Source organism: Engystomops pustulosus, chromosome 1 (genome assembly GCF_040894005.1).
Source record: "Engystomops pustulosus chromosome 1, aEngPut4.maternal, whole genome shotgun sequence".
NCBI lineage: Eukaryota > Metazoa > Chordata > Amphibia > Anura > Leptodactylidae > Engystomops > Engystomops pustulosus.
Window position 1 is genome coordinate 69522009 of NC_092411.1, and position 22332 is coordinate 69544340.

Genomic DNA, 22332 nt, shown 5'->3' on the forward strand with positions numbered 1-22332 from the left:
ACAAATTAATAAAGTAGTCAGATAGACACGTATAGAATCACATACCCTTGTGTGGAGGTATTTGTGGTCATACATCTTAATATCCTCATCATCCAGCAAGACTTCTCCCTCCTGCACAGAGTAAAAGTTTTCCAGAATGTTCAAACAAGAGCTTTTCCCACTTCCAGATGGACCCACCAATGCAGTTATTTTTCCAGGATATAGTGTGAAGGACAGATTCTACATACAATAAAATTTTACATTACAAACGACAAGTTTTTGCGTAGTCTGATGCATGAGAGGGATAGGCCCCTTTAACACGAACGTATTAAAATGGCCATGTGCTACCCATACCATACAGTTTTCATGCGAGTAGCATAAGGCACTTTCACTCTAATGGGCAATATGGTCATCCATACGGTACCATGAGCCAGACCTAAAAAAAAATTTATAGCATTTCCCATTTTCTTCTGTATTTCCATCCTCTACAAACCCATATAAGAATATGGGAACAATTAAAATGCATGTTGCATACGGTTATGCATAGTATGCTGACATAAACATGTGTAATATCCAGGAATTATGGGGTTGAGCAAGCTAGTAACATCATTTGACAACCCACCATATCTTATAAGGATACGGAACTGATATGGTGCAGATATGGTTAAAATATATAATGTATATACGGCCAAATACTACACTGAAACACATGACTGAAAAAAAGCATACATTCGTGAGAAAGGGGTCTTAGTGTCAAAGATATAAGATATTCATTGGCACTAGTTCCACTTTAAGGTTTCATTGTTTGGCTTTACATCCCAGGGGACAGTGGACGACCCCGCTAACAAACAATGGCACAGTTACACAGTCTAAATATTGGGAACAATCTTTCGTTTCTACAAACTTCCAGCAAACTAATCATTACAGTCAATTTTATGATGATTCCAATAAAGTTTGGCACGCTATACCTCATCAGGGCCAATAACATTATTACAAGGTACTGGAAAAAATTCTTGGCTTGAAGCAAACCGTAGATAAAAGAGCAGGATGTAAAATATAATCCTCCTGAATACAGTAGTTTTATATGCTCTGCAAAAAAACAGGTTTCTTTTATCAACTGTCTCCAGAAGTGAAACACAAGTACGCTGTGTTGTGGCAATGCACTCTTTATGAGGCAGAAAGGCACTGAACCTCCGCTTTGTGCTCTGTGACAGAAAGATATTTTGATGGTTCTTTCAATGAAAGAAATGACTGTCTTGCTGCAGACCTACACCGACTGCATATTACTGGTAGTTAATTAGATGAGGGCAAAGGAAAATCTGGGAAATGAGAAGCAGGAATAATCAGTATACTCTTGCAGTTCTCTAATGTACCCCAAAAATACCATGTTTAAAAGTAAGCACAACGTCTTAACTTTCACACTTGCATCTAATCTCTATGCTACTATTTACTACTGCAATTGTCTGCAGAGCAGATCCTCACAATCCTTGAGCAGATTATTCACAATTTTTGATATGATCCAACAAATATCTAATGTTTATTACGGTAAGGAATAGAGAAGGAATAATCTGGAAGGAATTGTACCTTAAGACCTGGAGATAAATATCATCAACAGAATGTAGCAACTACTTTCCAGGCTAAAAATATTAATAACATAACCATAGAATAGGTCTACAGTATTTGATTGGTCAGGATGCAACACCAAGCATCCCCTAAAGATGAAACTACATATAAGCTTCAATTCATTGAAATCAATGTTGCAATAAAGAATGCCAGCCACTACTCATAGAACTTTCATTCTCTGTCACCAACATTATACGGCTAGACACCCCTTTTTAAGATGGCCATACACTTTATATTTTCTGATACACCTGTACAGATAGATCTTTGCAAGCGTGTCCTGAAGCCACTACCAGACACTTTTGGTAGCAACTTATCTTTCAGAACAAAAGAATTGGATATGTTGAAATTCATCTCAGTATCTGACTTACCTTTAGTACTTGTGTTGTAGGTCTTGTAGGATATGCAAAAGTGACATTTCGGAATTCTACTTTCCCTTCTAAATGCTCGGGAGCATAAGTTCCATCATTAACCATTTTTGGTTTACGATCTATAAACTCAAAAACCTTTTCAGCAGCACCAACTCCTTGCATTAACCCTCCATATACTGATCCAATGGACTACAACAAATAGAGAAAACCATTACAAACATTCACAAAACTGTACAGTATTTATGAAAGAAAGAGAATATGTCTACATATTCTGTATTAATTATACTAAAAGTGTAATGTTTCCAGACATAAGTTGTGTGTAATGATGGCGTATGATACAAGGGAAAAATATTGAACAAGAGAAGTGAAGAAAATCAGTGGGAAGTCATGACACCAGCTGAAGTCTAGCTATATTATATCAGCTGGTTAAACTGATGTCCTATGAAAAGAGGTCTCATTACAACACACAAAACATCTCATGATGGGTAAAACCAGTGATATGTCTCTACTGAAGGTTGTAGTGAGCACTGTTTGGGAAATAATCTGGAAGTATAAAGAACATAACTTCATCATAAGAGTTATCCAAGGACCACCTGTAGAACGGTGAGGCAAGCTTTAAAATGATCTCATGCTGGTTTAGGGAGCCCTCCAAATGCCATGCTATCTTTACGGTTTCTTTTTTGGTATAAAGTAAATGATAAAATGTAAGCAACCCATTTATCCATAAAGTAGGTGTCGTGACGCTGTCATTACTGACAAAGGAAATTTATTTCAGTAAGGGCGCGTTCACACTTTGCATTTTAATTGCATTTTGAAACAACAGCTGAGGAGAGTTGATTTGCCTACATTACTGTTTGCATTTGTAAACGTGATATTAACAGTAATGTAACTAGGCAAATCACCTCTCCTCAGCTGTTCTAATGCATTTCAAAATGCAATGAAAGCGCAACCAAAATGCAGCGTGTGAATGCAGCCGAAGGGTGATGCCACACATGACGTCCTTCAACAAAACATCTGTTTTTAAAAAGCGCATGCATTTTTTGAAAACGCATCAGTTTTTGACCATTTTCAATTAAGATAATTGGCAAAACCTGTCAATAATGGATGAGTTTTCAAAAAACGCATGCAATTTTTAAAAACTGATGCATTTTTAACGGACTGCTTAAAAACGGACCAAAAACGGGTTCAAACGCCATGTGTGGCATCACCCTAATAAAGTTTAATGCTTTTAGCACAAAGAAAGAGTGTCCAGCTTCTTCTATGAGGAACGCCTTGTTTAGACAGCCGGGATCCTCACTCCACCTGAGGTCGACTAAACATAACTGGTACACGGTCCAGCTCGAATTCACCTCCTCTGTCTCGGTGTATGTGAGTGCTATTTTTTTTTTTTTTTTAAATTCTGCGGTTTTCCTGAATCTGTCGGTTTTTCCGACGGCCACGCCCCTGATTTCTGTCGCAAGAAAGCACCACAATCCGATCGCGTGCGCCAAAATCCTGTGGCAATTCAGTGCAAATCGGAATAATTCTGTAAACCCGGCGGAAAAACACGATTCGGACCCTTAGTAAATGTGCCCAGATGTGTTGTTACTGACATAGAATTTTGTGTCAATAGAATCTTTCAAAATATATTTACAGTGTTTAGAAAGTTGATGGCATGTTCAATACAGGCGGTCCCCTACTTAAGAACACTCGACTTACATACGACCCCTAGTTACAAACGGACCACTGGATATTGGTAATTTATTGTACTTTAGTCCTAGGCTACAATGATCAGCTGTAACAGTTATCTCAGGTGTCTGTAATGAAGATTTATTGTTAATCCTGGTTCTTATGACAACCCAACATTTTTAAAATCCATTTGTCACAGAGACCAAAAAAGTTCTGGCTGGGATTACAATGATAAAATATACAGTTCCGACTTACATACAAATTCAACTTAAGAACAAACCTACAGACCCTATCTTGTATGTAACCCGGGGACTGCCTGTACTTATATCACCTGCTGCATATGGAAGACTGTGTATCACAGTGATAAAGGAGTTAAACAAAGTGCACATTTATTGTTATACATGGGAAAGTCAGAGGCAGGGCTGTGGAGTTGGTAAGCCAAACCCCCGAATCAGACTCCTCAATTTCCCTTAACGCCTATATACTTATACTTACTATAAACTGTAATGAGGCTTTTTAACACCATTATGATAGAATAACCAAGATATTTATGTAGAACATAATACGTATTTATTGGAATACAACTTTAGAACTATAAGTTTTATAAATTTTAATTATGCAAAACTCTGTGGGGGGCAGTTTTAAACAAAACATTTACTCAAAAATATTTGTTTATTAAAGAATATTTGTTCTTGGAAACAGTATCGCCTCAATTAGATCCTCCTTCATAGATGAGCTTAAGTCTGACATAATTATGTTAGGGGTACAGAACAGCCTCTCTACACTGACTTGGGTTGGTGGCAATGCAGTAACCACACAGGCAACATTTTAATAATTTTCGGATGTAGAGGAATTGGTTTTGAACAGCTCACTTCGTGTTTCACATCATAATGCTGCCGTGCTAGATAGCCTGATGGTTTGGCTTATACACCTATAGTATTTTTTTCATGTGTGTGTGTTTCTGTATTTCTGAATTTGAGATGTTAGAAAACAGTTTTTCCCTCATATTCTATGTATAATGTATAGAATCCAGCTAACGTCAACTCATGTATGATACCAATACTTATCATTATACCCGATACTGATACAATAACTTTCAAGAAAAGAGAAAAGTATTACCTGGATTTAATGCGGTCACATGGGGCAATTACATTGTGTGTAGAAATGCAAATGTCTGGGGGCGGGGTTTAGCCCAATAGCATATGCGTTTCCAGTGAAACACATGCGATCAGTAATGAGGTGAAAAGTTGTCCTGGTAATGTTAATATAAAATATATAATTTATTTGATGTCTTAAACATTTTTATTATTTAGTTTAACTGTATAAATTATATGTTTAAAAAAACCACACAAAATGTTATTACTGAATAACATGAAATAATTTATAGTCTCAAGTGGTGAAGATTTAGGCCTCTTGATTATTCTGGTGGGCAATGCGAAAAGTAGCTTTGCGTAAAAACTAGGGAACTAAACCAGGCCGCCATGCCCCTCCACGCCTACATGGGGCTCAATTTCCTGAATGAATTGCAAATTCTTGCACTGCACAAAAATTTGCAATTATTCCACTGCTTAATTCCACCAAGCAGTGATAAATCTCCCCCCTTGTGTATGGGGAAGCCTTGGGAGATGCAGAATCACCATATATGGACAGTTTATGATATTTCCCTGAGGATGTGGCTCCTGTGCTGCCGCTAACCCGACACATCTATTCAAAGGATTTCTCGACTCCACACATCTATACACAGGATTCCCTGCTTGATGTCTCCTCTGAGGATTCCCCTGCAGATAGACACTAGGAGTCTGACAGAATGGTATTGAACCATTCTGAAAGTATTGCATAAGTGTCGAAGTTTTGATGCATTATACAACCCTAATTCTGATCACTCTAGCAATTCTAAGATATGTGTAGACCAGTGGTTCTCAACCTGTGGGTCGGGACCCCAGCGGGGGTCGAACGACCAAAACCGGGGGTCGCCTAAAGCCATCGGAGCCGAAATTTTACTGTGTTTTTACTGCGAGTTGCATGGTTTGGGGTCACCACAGCATGAGGAACTGTATTGCGGGGTCACAGCATTAGAAAGGTTGAGAACCACTGGTGTAGACATTCCCTCCCCTCTGATCTGTAGGGTAGGAGCTGCACTACAATGCTTGTACATACTGTGCATTCGCATTCTCAACTAAAAGCATAAAAACATGAGCTCAGTAACTGTATATGCCCAAGTAAGTCAATGGGGCTTATTTACCAAGGGTCCCGCGGCCGCATTTTTGTCAGGTTTTCCGACTTTTCAAGGATCGCTCAGGGGATTGTGTCGTATGCGATCGGATTTTGTTGCATTGGCAACAGTTTTCATGCGACAGAAATGGGGGGGGAGGCCGTCAGACAATTTGACGGATTGGGACAAACCGCAGGATTTAACTTTGAATTTGTGTCGCAAGATCAAGCACTTACATGCCCCGGGAGGAAGATGGTGAACTCCAGCGGACCTGATCGGGGAAGCAACAGATGCAGGATATCGGGCGCACGATCTTAGTGAATCGCGGCAGCTGTGCTTTGGAGTCAGGGAGCGCACCTCGGGGATCGCGCAGGGACGGGTAAGTAAATCTGCCCCACTGTGTTGTAGGTAATTTGTTCTTACCTCCATGCAGTCTCCCAGGAGAAATTCGTAAATAACAAAGGATATCAGGTTACCACTTGTCGTTTGTCCTGATATCACAAGATGTCCGCCATAGTACAGAATACTGATCTGTAACACTAACTGTGTAAACTACAGAAAACAGAATAAATAACAACAGTTGCATTCCTTCAATAAATATCCATGGGCTGAATTATAACAAAATCCCCCTTAATTTACTGTGTAGACTCCCACTTTTATATCTCAAAGCAACGAGTCATATACTACAGTACACCATTCTAAAATATATTCCGATTTTATTTACACATCTTAAAATATCCAATTCACAAACACACAATATAAAATATCAGCACGATTCCAGACTTATTGCACTGTTTAAACTACATGAGATACACAGTAGGGCATAATGTATACACAGCAAAAAGGCCTGACCATTTATGGGAACTCCAATATTACATCCAATATAATAGACCACAATAGTCATAGTAATGCTCTTATACCTTACACATAGAGTATGGGTAAGGTATGTGTACACACCATACATTATAGGTATGGTATAAGAACATTACTATGACTGTTGTGGTCAATTATAGGGGAGACTTGGTATACCTGATTGATACAATTAGACAGGGAGCAGAGTTACTTTGGATATAATTTTGGAGTTCCCATATATGGTCAGTCTTTTTTACTGTGTATACATTATGCCCTGCTGTGTATGTTGTGTAGTTTAAACCGTGCAATAAGTATGTAATCATGCTAATATTTTATATTATGTGTTTGTGAATTGGATATTTTCAGATATGGAAATAAAATTTGAGTATATTTTAGAATGTTGTAGTATATGACTCTATTTGCTTTGTGATAGAAAACAGAATAACGTATTCATAAAATACCAATTCACATAAATAGAAAATTAAATGACATAGTATATAGAGATGTAACCTGTTATTAAAAAGAACACACTTACTCCAGTAGACCAAACATAATATGTATAAGCGATAGCTTCCTTTTTGTACAAGGTGTAAACTTGTTGCAGTTTTTCACTATACACATTAGCTTCTGTCTCTTCATTGGCAAAGCTGCGGACAGTTTTGATTGCAGAAATGGTTTCTTCTGCTGTACTGTTGGCCCTTGCTAAAGCAGTCTGAACCTCTTTGGCAAGTTTCTATGGAGGGAGCAAATCAGACAAACAAAAAAGCATTAGACATCTGTTCAATTTCTTAATCTGAAACAGAACCAACCCCATAAGCATCTCTCCATTATTCTCTGCCAAATGTTGGAAGGCGCCACAGCTTAGGAGGAATGCTTTCTATAGGGCTTGTCACCAGACGTACAAAGTATATAAATCCACATGTGTAATTCATCTGAATACAAACAGATTGCAGTGAGTACTATGCAAGTCCTGGAGTCTTTTCCAAAAGAGACCTGGCCAATCTATGTCTAGCATAAACCACAATACAAGAGACTACTAACATCCAAAGACTTTTCTCTGTTTTTTAAAGACAGGGCAATGTGTCCCTCTGCTTGTAAAACCCTAAAAGAAAAATCACAAAATCCATGGCATGTGCCCAGATTTACAACATTTTACAAGGCACAATAAATCAGCCCTAATTTTAAAAAGATATGGGTTGGGATAATAAGAAAATATATAGAAAGCAGACTATGGGGAGTTGTCCTATTGTCCAGACCTTTTGGAAAAAAGTGTTGGAAATAATTGTCACTCTGACAGATCATACTCTATAAGTTGAACCAGCACTATGCTTATTCCATATACCTCCAATTTCACTGAAAGCTTCCAAATAATCAATAGTTAGATGCAGCTAGAACATGCATTGCCGCTAAATGGAAAAGTACAGAGCCCCCAACTATACTAGAATGGGTCAATAGAGTAGGGGGTATTAGGAGGATAGAGGATTTGACAGATGAATGATATTCAAGGCCTGAAAAATATACCATATATACTCACGTATAAGCTGAGTTTTTAAGCACAATTTTTGTGCTGAAAATCCCCCACTCGGCTTATACTGCCTGGCTATATACTACTGGGGGATGGCTGGCTATATAATACTGGGGCTGGCTGGCTATATACTACTAGGGCTGGCTGGCTATATGCAACTAGGGTCTGGCTGGCTATATACTACAGGGGGCTGGCTATATACTACTGGAGGCTGGCTGACTATATACTACTGGAGGCTTGCTGGTTATATACTGGGGAGGCTGTGACCAATGCATTTCCCACCCAAGGCTTATACTCAAATAAATAGGTTTTCCCAGATTTTGGTGGTAAAAATACGTGCCTTGGCTTATACTCAGGTGTGCTTATGCTTGAGAATATACGGTAACCAAACTTGGAATAAATGGATACAATTCCAGGAGACAGCTAAATATAAAGATCTTTATCTACGCTAAAGATCTGACAGATAAGAAGTTTGGGTTGCAGTGGAGCTGGCTCATCTCTCTTATTTTTTTTTTTTGGGGGGGGGGGGGGAAGGACTAGGGGTAGGCGATCGCATAGGACGCCACTCTTTCTACTACACTGGGGGGTGCTGTCCCAACCCTCAATAGTTCTCAGCAGTATGTGCATCTTCAAGTCGTTACCACTGCTTGACATCGATTAAGCAGTGACTTAGGTGGCACCGCCTGTATAATCATGCTATCCGCATCCTGGAAATGAAGCACAGAAACAAGGAGGAGGCTGCAGGGAGTGCAAATAGGTGAGTATAACATTTTTAGTTTTAACTGTGCTAAACATACACTGTGGAATGTGCTGTGCTACCTATATATTGGGGCATATGCTGGCTTACATATATACTGGGGGCATGTCCTGGGCTACCTATATACTGAGCTACCTATATACTGGGGGCATTTGTGGGGCTACTTATATACTGGGGGAATATGCTGGCTTACAGAAATTATTGGGGGCATGAGTAGGGCTGCCCTATATAGTGGGGGCATATACTGTGCTTACTCTATACCAGGGGCATGTGTGTAATATCCCCCACTGCCGCCAGTAATGTTCCCCACAGCCACCAGTAATGTGCATCACAGCCCGCAATAATGGCCCCCACAGCCACCAGTAATGTGCACCACAGCTAGCAGTAATAGACTCCAGTAATGTCCACCACAGGCTGCAGTAATGTCCCCTCCAGCCGCCAGTAATGTTCCCCACAGCCGCCAGTAATGTTCCCCACAGGTCCCAGTAATGTTCCCCACAGCCGCCAGTAATAGTCCCCCACAGCCCCCAGTAATAGTCCCCCACAGCCCCCAGTAATAGTCCCCCACAGCCCCCAGTAATAGTCCCCCACAGCCCCCAGTAATAGTCCCCCACAGCCCCCAGAAATGTCCTCCACAACTCCCCCTAACGGTCCCCACAGCCCTCAGTAATGGTCCCCAGCTGGATACATAAAGAGGTCAAAGACGGGGTATGAGAAATCTCCCTCAAAGTGTGTAGATTTTCTCCATAGGCCAAAGTCAAATTCTGGCAAATTCTGCATTGATAAGTCATGTCTCAGAAGGATTGACTACTATGAGAAGACTGGGATGGACCAGACCAACATAGATGTAGAAATTAACAGCTGCAACCTAATTTGAACAGTCTGTGCCCCCCCAAAAGCAGCTTTTTAGCACATCAGAAACTAAAAATGTTATATGCTTGCACCTACCCAGTGCAGATAGCATTTGTATGGACACTATGAATGAAATTTATCAGAAGTTTCTGAGGTACAACAGTTCTAGTCGCCTATGGAAACCAATCAGCTCAGCTTTAATTTTATAAACCGCTGACACTTTTGATAAATCTCTACTCATGACAGTGGCCCACTTCAAACGACTATATCTTCTGAACTGTAGCACCTAAAACAAAGTTCTGGTGTCATGTTAAGAGGAGATTCTCCACTTAAATATCATTACATCAGGATTATGTTTCTAGGGGTCATAGAACCAGAGCTATCCACTGTTAAAGTTTAAAACAGAATGTTAAAGTCTCGTGTGTCATGAAAAAAAAATATAAAAACTGTTGTGATATGTAAAGTGGTTCCAAAGATGTCATCATTTAAAGAAAACTAGAACAGAACTGCAAAAATTGACCTGGACATTAAGGTACCAATGAGTCACAAAAGTGTTAAGGACCCCTGGACATGAACTTGATCAGTCAGTGGAAACTATTGTTGTCATTGTATTTTGTTATACCTTCCGAAAGACTTAGGCCCCTTCCACACTTGCGTTGCAGATCACGTCAGAGTTTGATCAGGGTGCGATCCGGGTTTGGTCAGTGAAAAACTGACATTTTGCATCAGATTTCAATCAGTTTACACTCAGAGTCTGTTCAGTTTCTCAGTTTTTCATGCGCATTTTCAATGCAATTTCAATGCGTTTTTCGCGCACAGGTAATGCGTGTGAAATGGACTCAGGACTGAGCTCTATCTTTTCTATGGCAATTGATGCGTGAAAAAAGCATTGCACTTGCAAGTGTCTCAGAGTGCGATGCATTTTTTGATGCATCTCCATAGACTTGTATGGTGCGTTTTTCACGCACATGGCTTGCAAAAGTAGAGCATGCGGAGATTTAAACGCGCGTTAAAAAAACCGCGCGTGTGTGCGTGAGAAAAAATGCTAGTCTGAAAAGGCCGATTGGTTACAATGGGTCAGAGTGCAATGCAAGTTCTGCGCGTCAAAAGCATGCGCAGAAAACGTGCGTGAAAAACGCAAGTGTGAAAGGGGCCTTAAAAGTGAACCTCTCACCCACATCTAGCCCCTAAGCAGGTCCTACCTTATTAAGTGCTGTGACCAGCAATGCAGTCAGTGTCTGATGTATATTATACAATGAACCCCTGTGTTTTTCCCATGCTGAATGCTACGCAGAATGAGGCAGGCTAGCCCAGCCTCTCCTCCTCCCGCACCCTCATTCAACCATTGCGTCATACAACTATTGTTTGGTCCCAAAAGTGGATGATAACAGGAGTTCTAATGCATATGCTACTGGCAGCCATATGGGACTTCCCCCCCTCCAAAACCTCCTGCTTATGTAGATTACATATTGCTGAAAGACAGCATAACATTATTCATTGCTTACAGTACACAAAGTCAGCTGTGTTAAAACTAAAACATGCAGTGTGACACATAACAATTCTTTGTCCCTACCCTTAAAAACATTACTGCATTTATGCATTAACCATTCAACATGGTTTATGTATTGACCATTCAACACTGTGGTTATACATAGAAGCACAACGGATGTAGATCTATTCTTACTAGAGGTCACTGTAAGTTAGAGACCATAGAACTGACTTAACCAGTATTACGTGCCTTTGGCTGCATTTACACTGACGTTTGCTCACCCGGCCATAGACGGGAGAGGGAGGTGCGTGGGCGTGCATAAAAAGCAGCACAGAACGCGGCGAAGGACACCGGATGTTTTTTGTTTAACTTTACACCACCTTGGGCCAGAGACAAAAAAAAAAAAATTCCAATCCCCAAGAACACCATTCAGGTTGTGTTCACATGATACCTTTACATCACATACCATACTGTAGTTGCGATCCTGGCTGTTTAAACCTTTAGGGGACCACGGTCAAACATGACCTCAGCACCTAAAGGTGTCACCCAACTCTCCTCCCGGCGATTAACACTTCCCGTGCCGAGTACGATAGCCTGCTGGGTCGGACCGTGCAGTGAAGATCAGCTTCTGCATTTGCATAATACACTGTATTTGGTAAAATGCATCATTTTGCAGTGTATTGATTTAAACAAGTGATAAGATGATCACTTGTTCCAGTCGCAGAGGGGGGGAAAAAAGTTTAATTAAAAAAAATTTCATACAAATTAAAAGTAGCTCTAATTGACAAACTCCCAAACACTAAGAACCCGTGAAAATTACCACACAAACAGCACATATTGGGAATCATTACTGAACCTGTATGATGTCTTTTGCGCATCCAACTAAACAAAAAAACACATTAAAAAAGGACAAAAAAATTACATTTGCCCCTGCATGATACCAATAAAAATTATACCTTGTCCCGCAAAAAATAAGCCCTAAAACAGCATAACCACCAAAATAATAAAAATCCTAGTAGACAGCAATGCAAAATGAAGGGATTTTCTCTCCATTCTGTTGAAAAAGTCAAACATAAAAAAGCTATACAAATGGGATATTTGCTGACCGATAGAACATAGGTAGCATATTAGCTATGGTATTTGGTGTATGCAATACAAAAATAATTAAAATCAATTACGGAATAGATTTTTTTTTTTTAACCCCCTCCACCCAAAAAAGCAAATAAAGACTAAATAATGGGGTATTGCGCCTTCAAATATCTAGTTTTTAAAATAGGTCCACTCTTTGGAGGGTTTTACTGCCTTACAATCTTAAGGGTTCAGCAATTGAAACATAGCACCCGAAATCTCTTTCAGCAAAAATCTGCCAATAGATGCTCCTTCCCTTCTGAGCCGCTTTGTGCGGCCATACAGCAGTTTGTGATCACGTGTGGGATATTACTGCATTCAAGGGAAACTGGGTAACAAACTATAGGGTAATTTTACTTTTTTAACCCAATTAACCTCTCATAGCTCAGGAATTTTTCAAATGTGTAATAGCACCTTAAAACGTCATCAAAATCTGCCCTCTAAAAGCTCAATGGCTCCTTCTGTTTTGTGCTCTGCTGTGCGCCCCTAAAGTAGTTTACATTCACATGCATTGCGCTACTCGTAAGAAACTGCAAAACAAAATCTGATATGTGTTTTTTATCATATACAAACGTGTACATTTTAGGAAAAAATAATAATTTATTGTCAAAATTAAAAAATTTCCAAATAGAACCTTCATGTTTAAAGTGTTAACAAGCTTACCAAAGGCTGTTTTGAATAGTTTGTGAGGTGCAGCTTAAAAAATGATGAATCGTTCTCTAAAAATTTTAATCTGAAAAGCCTCCTAACGTCCTAATAAAATATAATACCATATAAAAAATTATGCCAGCATAAAGCAGACATATGATTAATGTTAGTTAGCAACCAAGGCAGCTGTGAAACGGATTAAAATCAGCCAAACACTTGGTAAACATACAAAAACACATGCGCTTAAAAATGCATGCGTTTTCAGTCCATTTAACCCCTTAAGGACCAGGCCCTTTTTCGTTTTTGCGTTTTTATTTTTCACTCCCCACCTTCAAAAATCTATAACTTTTTTATTTTTCCATGTACAGAGCTGTGTGATGGCTTATTTTCTGCGTAACAAATTGCACTTCGTAGTGATGGTATTAAATATTCCATGCCGTGCACTGGGAAGCGGGAAAAAAATTCTAAATGCAGTGAAAATGATGAAAAAACACATTTGCGCCATTTCTTGTGGGCTTGGTTTTTACAGCTTTCACTGTGCACCCCAAATGACATGTCTATTTCATTCATTGGGTCAATACGATCACGGGGATACCAAATTTGTATAGGTTTTATAATGTTTTCATACATTTACAAAAATTAAAACCTCCTGTACAGAAAAAAAATTCTTCATTTTGCAGTGTTCTTGCGCTAATAACTTTTTCATACTTTGGTGTATGGAGCTGTGAGTGGTGTCATTTTTTGCGACTTCTGATGACGTTTTCAATGCTTCTATTTTTAGGACTGTTCGACATTTTGATCACTTTTTATAGAATTTTTTCTATTTTTCAAAATGGCAAAAAAATGCCATTTGCGACTTCGGGCGCTATTTTCCACTACGGGGTTTAACGCAGTGAAAAACGGTTATTATATTTTGATAGATCGGGCATTTTCGGACACGGCGATACCTAATGTGTTTATGATTTTTACTGTTTATTTATATTTATATCAGTTCTAGGGAAAGGGGGGTGATTTGAATTTTTATGTTTTTTTAATATAATTTTTTTTTTTTTTACTTTTTTTTATTTATTTTTTTTACTATTTTACAGACTCCCTAGGGTACTTTAACCCTAGGTTGTCTGATTGATCCTACCATATACTGCCATACTACAGTATGGCAGTATATGGGGATTTTGCATACCTTCTATTATAATGTGCAGATCGCACATTATAATAGATAGCCCCGATCATGACAGCCTGGGATCTTTGTGTGATCCCAGGCTGTCATGGCAACGGATCGCCGCTCCCCGGTGACGTCACGGGGAGTGACGATCGGAGCCAAGATGGCGGCGCCCACGCGCCGCCGGCTCTTTAATGCCGCCGGCAGCTTTGCCGGCGGCAATCAAAGGGTTAACACCCGCGATCGGTGCAAGCACCGATCGCGGGTGTTAGCGACGGGCGTTTGCTTCATTATGAAGCAAACGCCCGGTGAGTATGAAGAGGGCTCAGCCTGTGAGCCCTCTTCATACTCCCCCATGCGCAGTAAGACGTAAGGGTACGTCTTATTGCGCTATGGGGTTAAAAATGGTCCAAGATCACTAGAACCTCTGGCCCAACACTTACTTACTAGAACTGAACTCAGTGGGGCACATTTACTTACCCGGTCCCTGCGCAATCCCTGATCTGGAATGTCCGACGAGGATGGACTCTGCCGCGATTCACAAAAATCGTGCTCCCGATATCCTGCATGTGTCACTTCCCTGCTCAGGTCCGCCGGAGTTCACCTTCTTCCCGGTGCATGTAATTGCTTGGCTTGCGACACAAATTCAAAGTTAAATCCAGCGGTTTGTCTGAATCCGTCGCATCATCCGACAGTCCAACCCCAGATGTGCAACACAATCCCCTTCTAAATACCTGTCACAGCAGCACGATCCACGAAAAGGTGGAAAACCTGATGGAAATGCGGCCGTGCGACCCTTAATAAATAAGCCCCAGTATGTCAGTTCAGTTCCAGTACATCAGCTTTGGGCTGGACGTTACAGCAAGCTCGCAATGTAAGTTTGATGCATCAAACTAGCCCATGGACAAGAGGCCTAAGGGTGATGTCACACATGGTGTTTTTGGTCCGTTTTTAAACATCCGTTTTCAGTCCGTTTTTGGCAGTTTACCATGCATTTGGCTGCTTACAACCTGTTTATCTATAATTGGGAAAAACGGACTAAAAACTGACCAAAAACTCCATGTGTGGCATCATCCTAAGGTCTAGGGTGCAGTCACACCTAACATTAAACGCATTCTTTTCGTAAAGACAATTTAATCAGGCAAATCTCCTCTTCCCAGCTGTTGTGATGCGTTTTAAAACGCATGCATTAACGCCACGTGTGAATGCACCCTTTGGTTCATGTTAAAGCACCCAAAGGCATAGCAACATAAAAACACTTGTCAAAACGCCATTTGTGAACATACCCTCAATTTACATTGTGCAACGAAATTGCATCAGATTCTAGACATAAATGTGTTTCAGGGTACAGTCACACGCTAGCAGTACGTGTGACCGCCCCCGAAAGCCATATGGGAAAGCAGCCACAGAAGTAATACACAAATACGTTTATTAGTTGCCAATCGTGCAGTCTATTTTACTGATAATCCCCCCTCTTACAACTCTCCCTACTCCAGCATATTTCCCTCCATCCTACTGATATCTCTGTTTAAAATTTAATTCACGTTTGAAGGTGGATATAGTAATGTTAAGGAAAGAAAAGGAGTGACATGAATATACACATACAAGACCTATGCTTGTTCACTGCAGTGTGCTCTCTAGGTGTGGCTCCTGTGTCTCACATTACATGGTGTAATCCAGGAGTTATATTTGGCTTCTGACTAATAACAGGAAGAAGGTGGTGGTGGAGGCATAGGTAGATATTACACAACTAGATCACACTATAGCTTTAATGTTCTCATGTAGGTAAATAAAATATTAAATGTTCTAATTCATGTTATGTTTTCCATCTAAGGGTGCATTCATATATTGGGGGTCATTTACTAAGGGCCCGAATCGCGCTTTTTACGGCGGGTTACCCAAATTTTTCCGGTTTGCGCCGATTTTCCCTGAATTGCCCCGGGTTTTTGGCGCACGTGATCAGATTGTGGAGCATCAGGGCCGGCGTGCACGTGACGGAAATCGGGGGCATGGCCGAGCGAAAACCCGACGGATTCGGAGAAACCGCCGCATTTAAAAAAAAAAAAAAAAGTGTCGCTTGACACGCGCTTACCTGCACCCGACCCGGCTTGGTGAAGTTCAGTGCATTCCGTTGAACTTTGGCACAGCAGCGACACCTGGTGGACGTTGGAGGAACTGCCTTAGTAAAAGCATGCGCTTTGAAACACATGCTTCGAACGCCACGTGTGAATGCACCCAGAGGGTGTGGTCACACGGTGCGTTTTTGGATCTTACCATGCATTTGACTGGTTTAAATCTGTCTTTCTTCATTTCTGGAAGTGTAAGCAGCCGTGTTAACATTTTCACAGCTGCTTAAACTCTTAGAAATTAAGAAAAACAGATTAAGGCTATATTCACACTGCCGTTGCCCGCCCGTACCGTAGCGGGCAACGGCAGTGCACGGGGAGAGGAGGAGAAGGTGGGCGCAGCTCACCCCGCCCCTCTCCATAGAGATACATGGCGCCGTATTACGGGAAAAGATAGGACAGGTCCTATCTTTTTCCCGGGTATGGAGCGGTATGGTGCCGCACGCGTGCGGCACCGTACCGTTCCCGTAGGGCGCTGTTCGCCCATTGCTGTCTATGGAGGACGTATATCAGCCGTATATACGTCGGCCATATATACGTCCTCCATACAGTAGTGTGAATTTGACATTCTTTGTGCAGCACTGCGTAATCTGTGTGCGCTATATAAATAAAGAATTATATTGTGGCCTCCTGTCCTCCACCTCTTTCATATTGTGGCCCCCTGTCCTCCACCTCTTTCATATTCTAGCCCCCTGTCCTCCACCTCTTCCATATTGTGGCCCCCTGTCCTCCATCTCCCTCATATTGTAGCCTTTATCCTACAGCCCCCTCATATTGTTGCCCCACGTCCACCATCACTCTCATAATGTGGCCTCATATCCTCCATGTCCATCACATTGTGGCCCCCTGTCCTCCATTCCCTTTTTATTGTGGCCCCTGCCCTCCTCCTGTAACTCTATTAATTAAAAAAAACTTTGTTACTTACCTTTCCCTCGTTCCCCCACAGCAGTCCTGCTTCTTCTTCTGCCAGTTCTCAGAGATGACTTAAAGGGGTATTCCAGGAATCAGCATAATTCATATACAAATGGGTACTCAAAATATAAGCTAATGTGTAATTAGTTGTTATTTAAAATGTTGCTCCCCTTAGCAGAAAATGCTGGTGACATAGACTGTAATGAAGAATTAAAATACTACTGGCCCTTTAATCAGTCCGTTAATTTCCTCCGTGCGGTCCGTTGCAGAGAAGACACAGGACAGAAGATGGCCGCTGGTCACATGTCCACATCACATGTCCTGCACCTGCCTGGGCAGGTCATGTGATCACCACTATGTTTGGCTGTAGTGGGTTGGTTACAGTGCATCCAGTATGGCCAGTGTTTTGGGGATGACAGTTATACATCATTACTATGGTAACAGAGCAAGAAAGTCTGTTATATCATCACCGGGAGCAGAGCATAAGAGGGAGGAGGAGTTACTTAGAACTAAAGGATCTTGGGACTTGGCAGTCCTCCACCTCCCTCACATGGTGGCCTCCTCTCCTTCATCCCCTTCATATTGTGGCTTCCTGTCCTCCATCTCCCTCATATTGTGGCCTCCTGTCCTCTATCACTCTTTTATTGTGACCTTTATCCTACAGCCCCTTATATTGTGCCCCCTGTCCTCCATCACCCTCATATTATGGCCCCTTTGTGCCATATCCCTCATATTGTGGCCTCCTGTTCTCCATGTGCATCATATTGTGGCCCCCTGCCCTCCATTTCCTTTATATTGTGGCCCCTGCCCTCCTTCTGTAACTCTATTAAACAAAAAAAAACGTTGCTACTTACCTTTCCCTTGTTCCTCTGCAGCAGTCCTGCTTAGTCTTTTGTCAGGGCTCAGAGATGAGAGGGGTGGGGCCAGCCTAGGGGAGGAGCTATCTCCACACATCTGCTAAACTGCAATAGCAGTTGTGTTGAGGCAGCAGGAAGTTGATCCCGCCTCATGGTCTGATGCCTCAGCTGCTCTTTAGGGTATGTTCAAACGTTGTTTTTAAGGTGCAGTTTATGATGTCCAACCCAGGAGTGTAGTTAAAAAAGAGGAGTCGCATCTTATCTCATTGATATTTTCTCACCTATTATGATCCACATCTGCTTTTTGTGTCAACTTAGCATGTCGGGACTGGGTGGCGGGACAAACTTTGACATTCTTTCAACCAACTGGGATGGCTGAATAGCGCTGAAAACCTGGGACTATAACCTTGCAGTTTGTACAATTAGGAACCAACACTTCTATGTAGTCACTTCACTTCACATGAAGTTACACCCGTGGCTTTATCAGCATTTTTGAGGAATTATTTTGTGTTCACTTTTTACATATCTACATAAAAGCCAAGTTTTATTAGTTTATTTCTTTTTTCTTCTTGTGATCTGAAGGGCGGCTTTACACATGGCGAGTTCTTAATAATATATGAAGCATGGAGTTCCTGGTTCCCCACTAAATAGCAGTGCCAACACTGCAATGATTGTCAGCTCTTTGGCAAATCAGGAAAGCAAGAACTCCATGCATCAAATATCTATATACGTGCATTATCTCAATGTGATCTGAGAAAACTTTGATTATATAGAACTTCAAATGAATCAAATGAAAAAGCAAACACTTATTCATCTGGGAAATAATCAGGGGAAGCACCGTACCTTGTAATATTTGCCGTATACTCTGGAAACCAGCATGATGATGGGAAATCCCAAGAAGGTCAGCAGTGAAAGCTGCCAGGACAAGCTGAACATGAACACGATAACTCCCACAGCTTTGACAGTGCTGCGCAGGAAGACATTTACGTTTTCCGAAACCACGTCACTCACAATTGTTGTGTCAGAAGTCAAGCGAGAAATTATGTCACCTGGAATTATAAAGAACACATAATAATGATAATAATTCTTTATTTATATAGAGCATATGTATCATAAATAAATTAAGTTATACAATACAGTATTACAGTAGTGGCATATACACGGGTAATCATGACTGAGATCTACATATTTACTCTGCATAGTATTGAACGTGGTGTTACTGTAGAAGCAAATGCTGGGTTCACAGCATCTCATACATATTCTATTTTAAATGCCAGATAAAAATGTATAAAGTTAACAAAAGTATGCAAATAAAGTTTTACAGTATAGGATAAGGAAAACTATGCCTCTAATGCCAGAAGAAGAAGCCAGGCCCTTATAGATGCCAGACTTTAAAGAAACTTTAAACCAGTTTCCTAACCGATTGTGGGCTACCCACTGCTTATTTAGGGCAGATGGTATGGCTTCCCTAAGCATAGCATATTGATGTTGCAGGCTTTAGGGGGCTGCCTGAGTCTTTCACCAGTTACATTGCACCTAAAACCACGTCAAAACTGATTACAATGCAGTTGAGATGCAGCTTGAATTGCAACATGTGAACAAACTCTTAGATATCATCAATAAGTTATACAGAATGAAAGAAAAGTACCACTCAGTCACCACCCAGTGGAAGGGTGCTGTAACTGCAAGACAACAGACAAGTTTATCTAGTACAGCTATTCTCCAAAATACTTAAACATCTGTTGCACCATTAGATCAGCTGATGGGTTAGTCAAATAAAACCAGGACAACATTAAAGGGGTTGTCCACTTTCAGCAAATATTTGAAATGGTTTGTTTAAGGAAAAGTTATACAATTTTCCAATATTCTTTCTGTATCAATTCCACACAGTTTTCTAGATCTCTGCTTGCTGTCATTCTATAGAAAGCTTCTTTGTTTACTTCCAGTGGGCATAAATCTGTCCATGTGATGGACATGCATGTGCACAAACCGTTATTATCACAGAGAGTAACAGCAGCTGTGTGATCAAAACAACTCTTGCACATCACATGGACAGATTTCTATCCAATAGAAGTAAGAATAAAAGCTTTTATAGCAGGACAGCAAGCAGAGATGTAGAAATCTGTGTGAAATTGATACAGAAAGTAAATTTCAAAATTTTATAATTTTTCCTTACACAAATCATACCAAATATTTGCAGAAAGTGGACAACCCCTTTGAGCCATGTTAAGAATTTCTTCCAGCCTTTAACCATACATTTTCCCCAAATTAAATACTGACCTGTATGATTCTCATCAAAGAAGGCAATCTCCTGTGATACCAGGGACCGAAAGAGAAGATTACGTATTCGTATATTTAGTCTTGCAAATGTAAAAGTAAAAAGGCCGCCACGTAACCCTGCAGAAAATGAACTGAAAGGAATAGAAAACAGATATTCACAAAATGTATATAGTTTAAGTATAAGAGCAATTTACAATACAACTTGCCACCATAGCAGAGCTTTACTCTGTTATTAGGGGAGAAAGACCAACGTTCAATGGTACCTGAACATCCAGGTCAATTTTTGCTATGCTGTTTTGCTGTGATCTACTGTCAATATCGAGCAGGATAAACCAGGGACACTTCCAAATAGATCCAGGCACTGTGACTGTGGTAATCTTATATTTGTTATTCATGGCCTCCTTCCTTCTAAGATCAACGGTTACAATTATGCTAATGATACCAAGCTTAAGGCTTCTCTGCAGTCTCATTGACCATGCCACTTTGTATAGAAGAGAGCGGCTAATGGCTGGATCAAACCACAGCATCTTTATTTATCAAATTATGTAACTCTGTTCCTTTATAAAGAATGGCTGAACCATTATACAACCTCTTATACCTCTTGTGTCACTCCCTTCACCCTCAAAGACTAAGCTCTTGCGAGCGGGGCCCTCCCTCCTATTGTTCCATATGACTGTAATGTCTTATTTTATTTGTTGTGTCTCCTATGACTTGTAAAGCACTACGGAATATGATGGCCCTATACAAATAAAGATTATTAATATTAATATTATTAGAGCCCGAAAGGCTACAGGGACGGTTCTCAGTGCTACAGATTTACAGGTTGTTACACTGTGCAAAGAACACTTCCCTCTCACACTTTTTATTGCAACTTCTTGTCCTACAGTGAGATTACATTAGGCAGAGGGAGTGGGGAATTGCTTTTCAGGTGGGAGACAGTGTAACAGCCTGTGAATCTGCAAAATGGAGGGGCTCTGGCAACTGCCTCAATAGCCTTTCAGGTGCCTGGATCTAGGAGTGAGGGTCCCTGGTTTATCATGATATTTTGATGGTAAATTACCTTTAAATCATGATATTTTTGGAACAGCTTTATTGATTTTTAAAAGGTCTTTGTCAGCATTCTGAATCATCCCAGCAGTTGTGTCTGTTTGTTTTTTCTCCTCCACACTCATACAGCTTTCTCCCACCTACCCACTTCCTGTCATGCAGAAAGTGGGCACGGGACAGGCAGGGGAGGGAGGGGGATGGTGTCGAGTAGAGAAAGAATGTATGAGGAGGTGTTTCACTACTGTACCGCCATCCCGGACAGTTGGGAGACTATCCCACACTGTCCATCCTCTTGGTCCCAGTCCTGACACACTAGAGCTGCCGAGGCATCAGGAGCATGAGCCGTGATTAGCTATCTGCTACCTCCATACATGTCTGCTCCTCTTCAGACTTGTGGAGGTAGCTCCTCCTCTAGGTTGGCCCAGCCCCCCCCCCTCTTCCAAGTAAACATCAGAGCCTTGGCAGAAGAGGAAGCAGTACTGAGGTGGGGAAACTAGTAAAAGGTAAGTAACAATGTTGTTTTTATTTAACAACTAACAGCATGAGAGGACAGGGGCCAAAATAAGAGGGGAATATGAGTGTGCATGTAATTTGTTTCCCTACAGCTCCTTCTTCTGCTTTCAGCTGACAGGTTTTAGGGGGACCAGTTCAAAGGGTTATTTCCTCTGATTTGTGGCACCTGGTTCTGGTTTCAGCAGACTTCTTAATGGGGCCCCTTACATAATATGGTGCATAACCTTAAAGGGAACCTGTCAGCAGGATTTCAGTTATAAGGTTACTGGCAACTGCAGGTCCCATTATACTTAGCACAAACATTTTGTTTTCAGAAATCACATTTCGAAAAGGTCCT

The 22332-nt window shown here is 40.9% G+C and overlaps 1 protein-coding gene across 1 annotated transcript in view; it reads right to left on the minus strand.

Annotated features, from left to right (window-relative positions):
- ABCB9 (ATP binding cassette subfamily B member 9) overlaps positions 1–22332 on the minus strand; it is a 48816-nt gene that overhangs the window by 13004 nt on the left and 13480 nt on the right. Inside the window, exons 4-9 of the mRNA XM_072144095.1 lie at positions 20436–20566; positions 18999–19204; positions 7238–7435; positions 6274–6402; positions 1971–2159; positions 46–219 (exon numbers count right to left, since the gene is read on the minus strand). Coding sequence (XP_072000196.1) covers positions 46–219; positions 1971–2159; positions 6274–6402; positions 7238–7435; positions 18999–19204; positions 20436–20566 — 1027 coding nt within the window. The remainder of the gene's footprint in view (positions 1–45; positions 220–1970; positions 2160–6273; positions 6403–7237; positions 7436–18998; positions 19205–20435; positions 20567–22332) is intronic.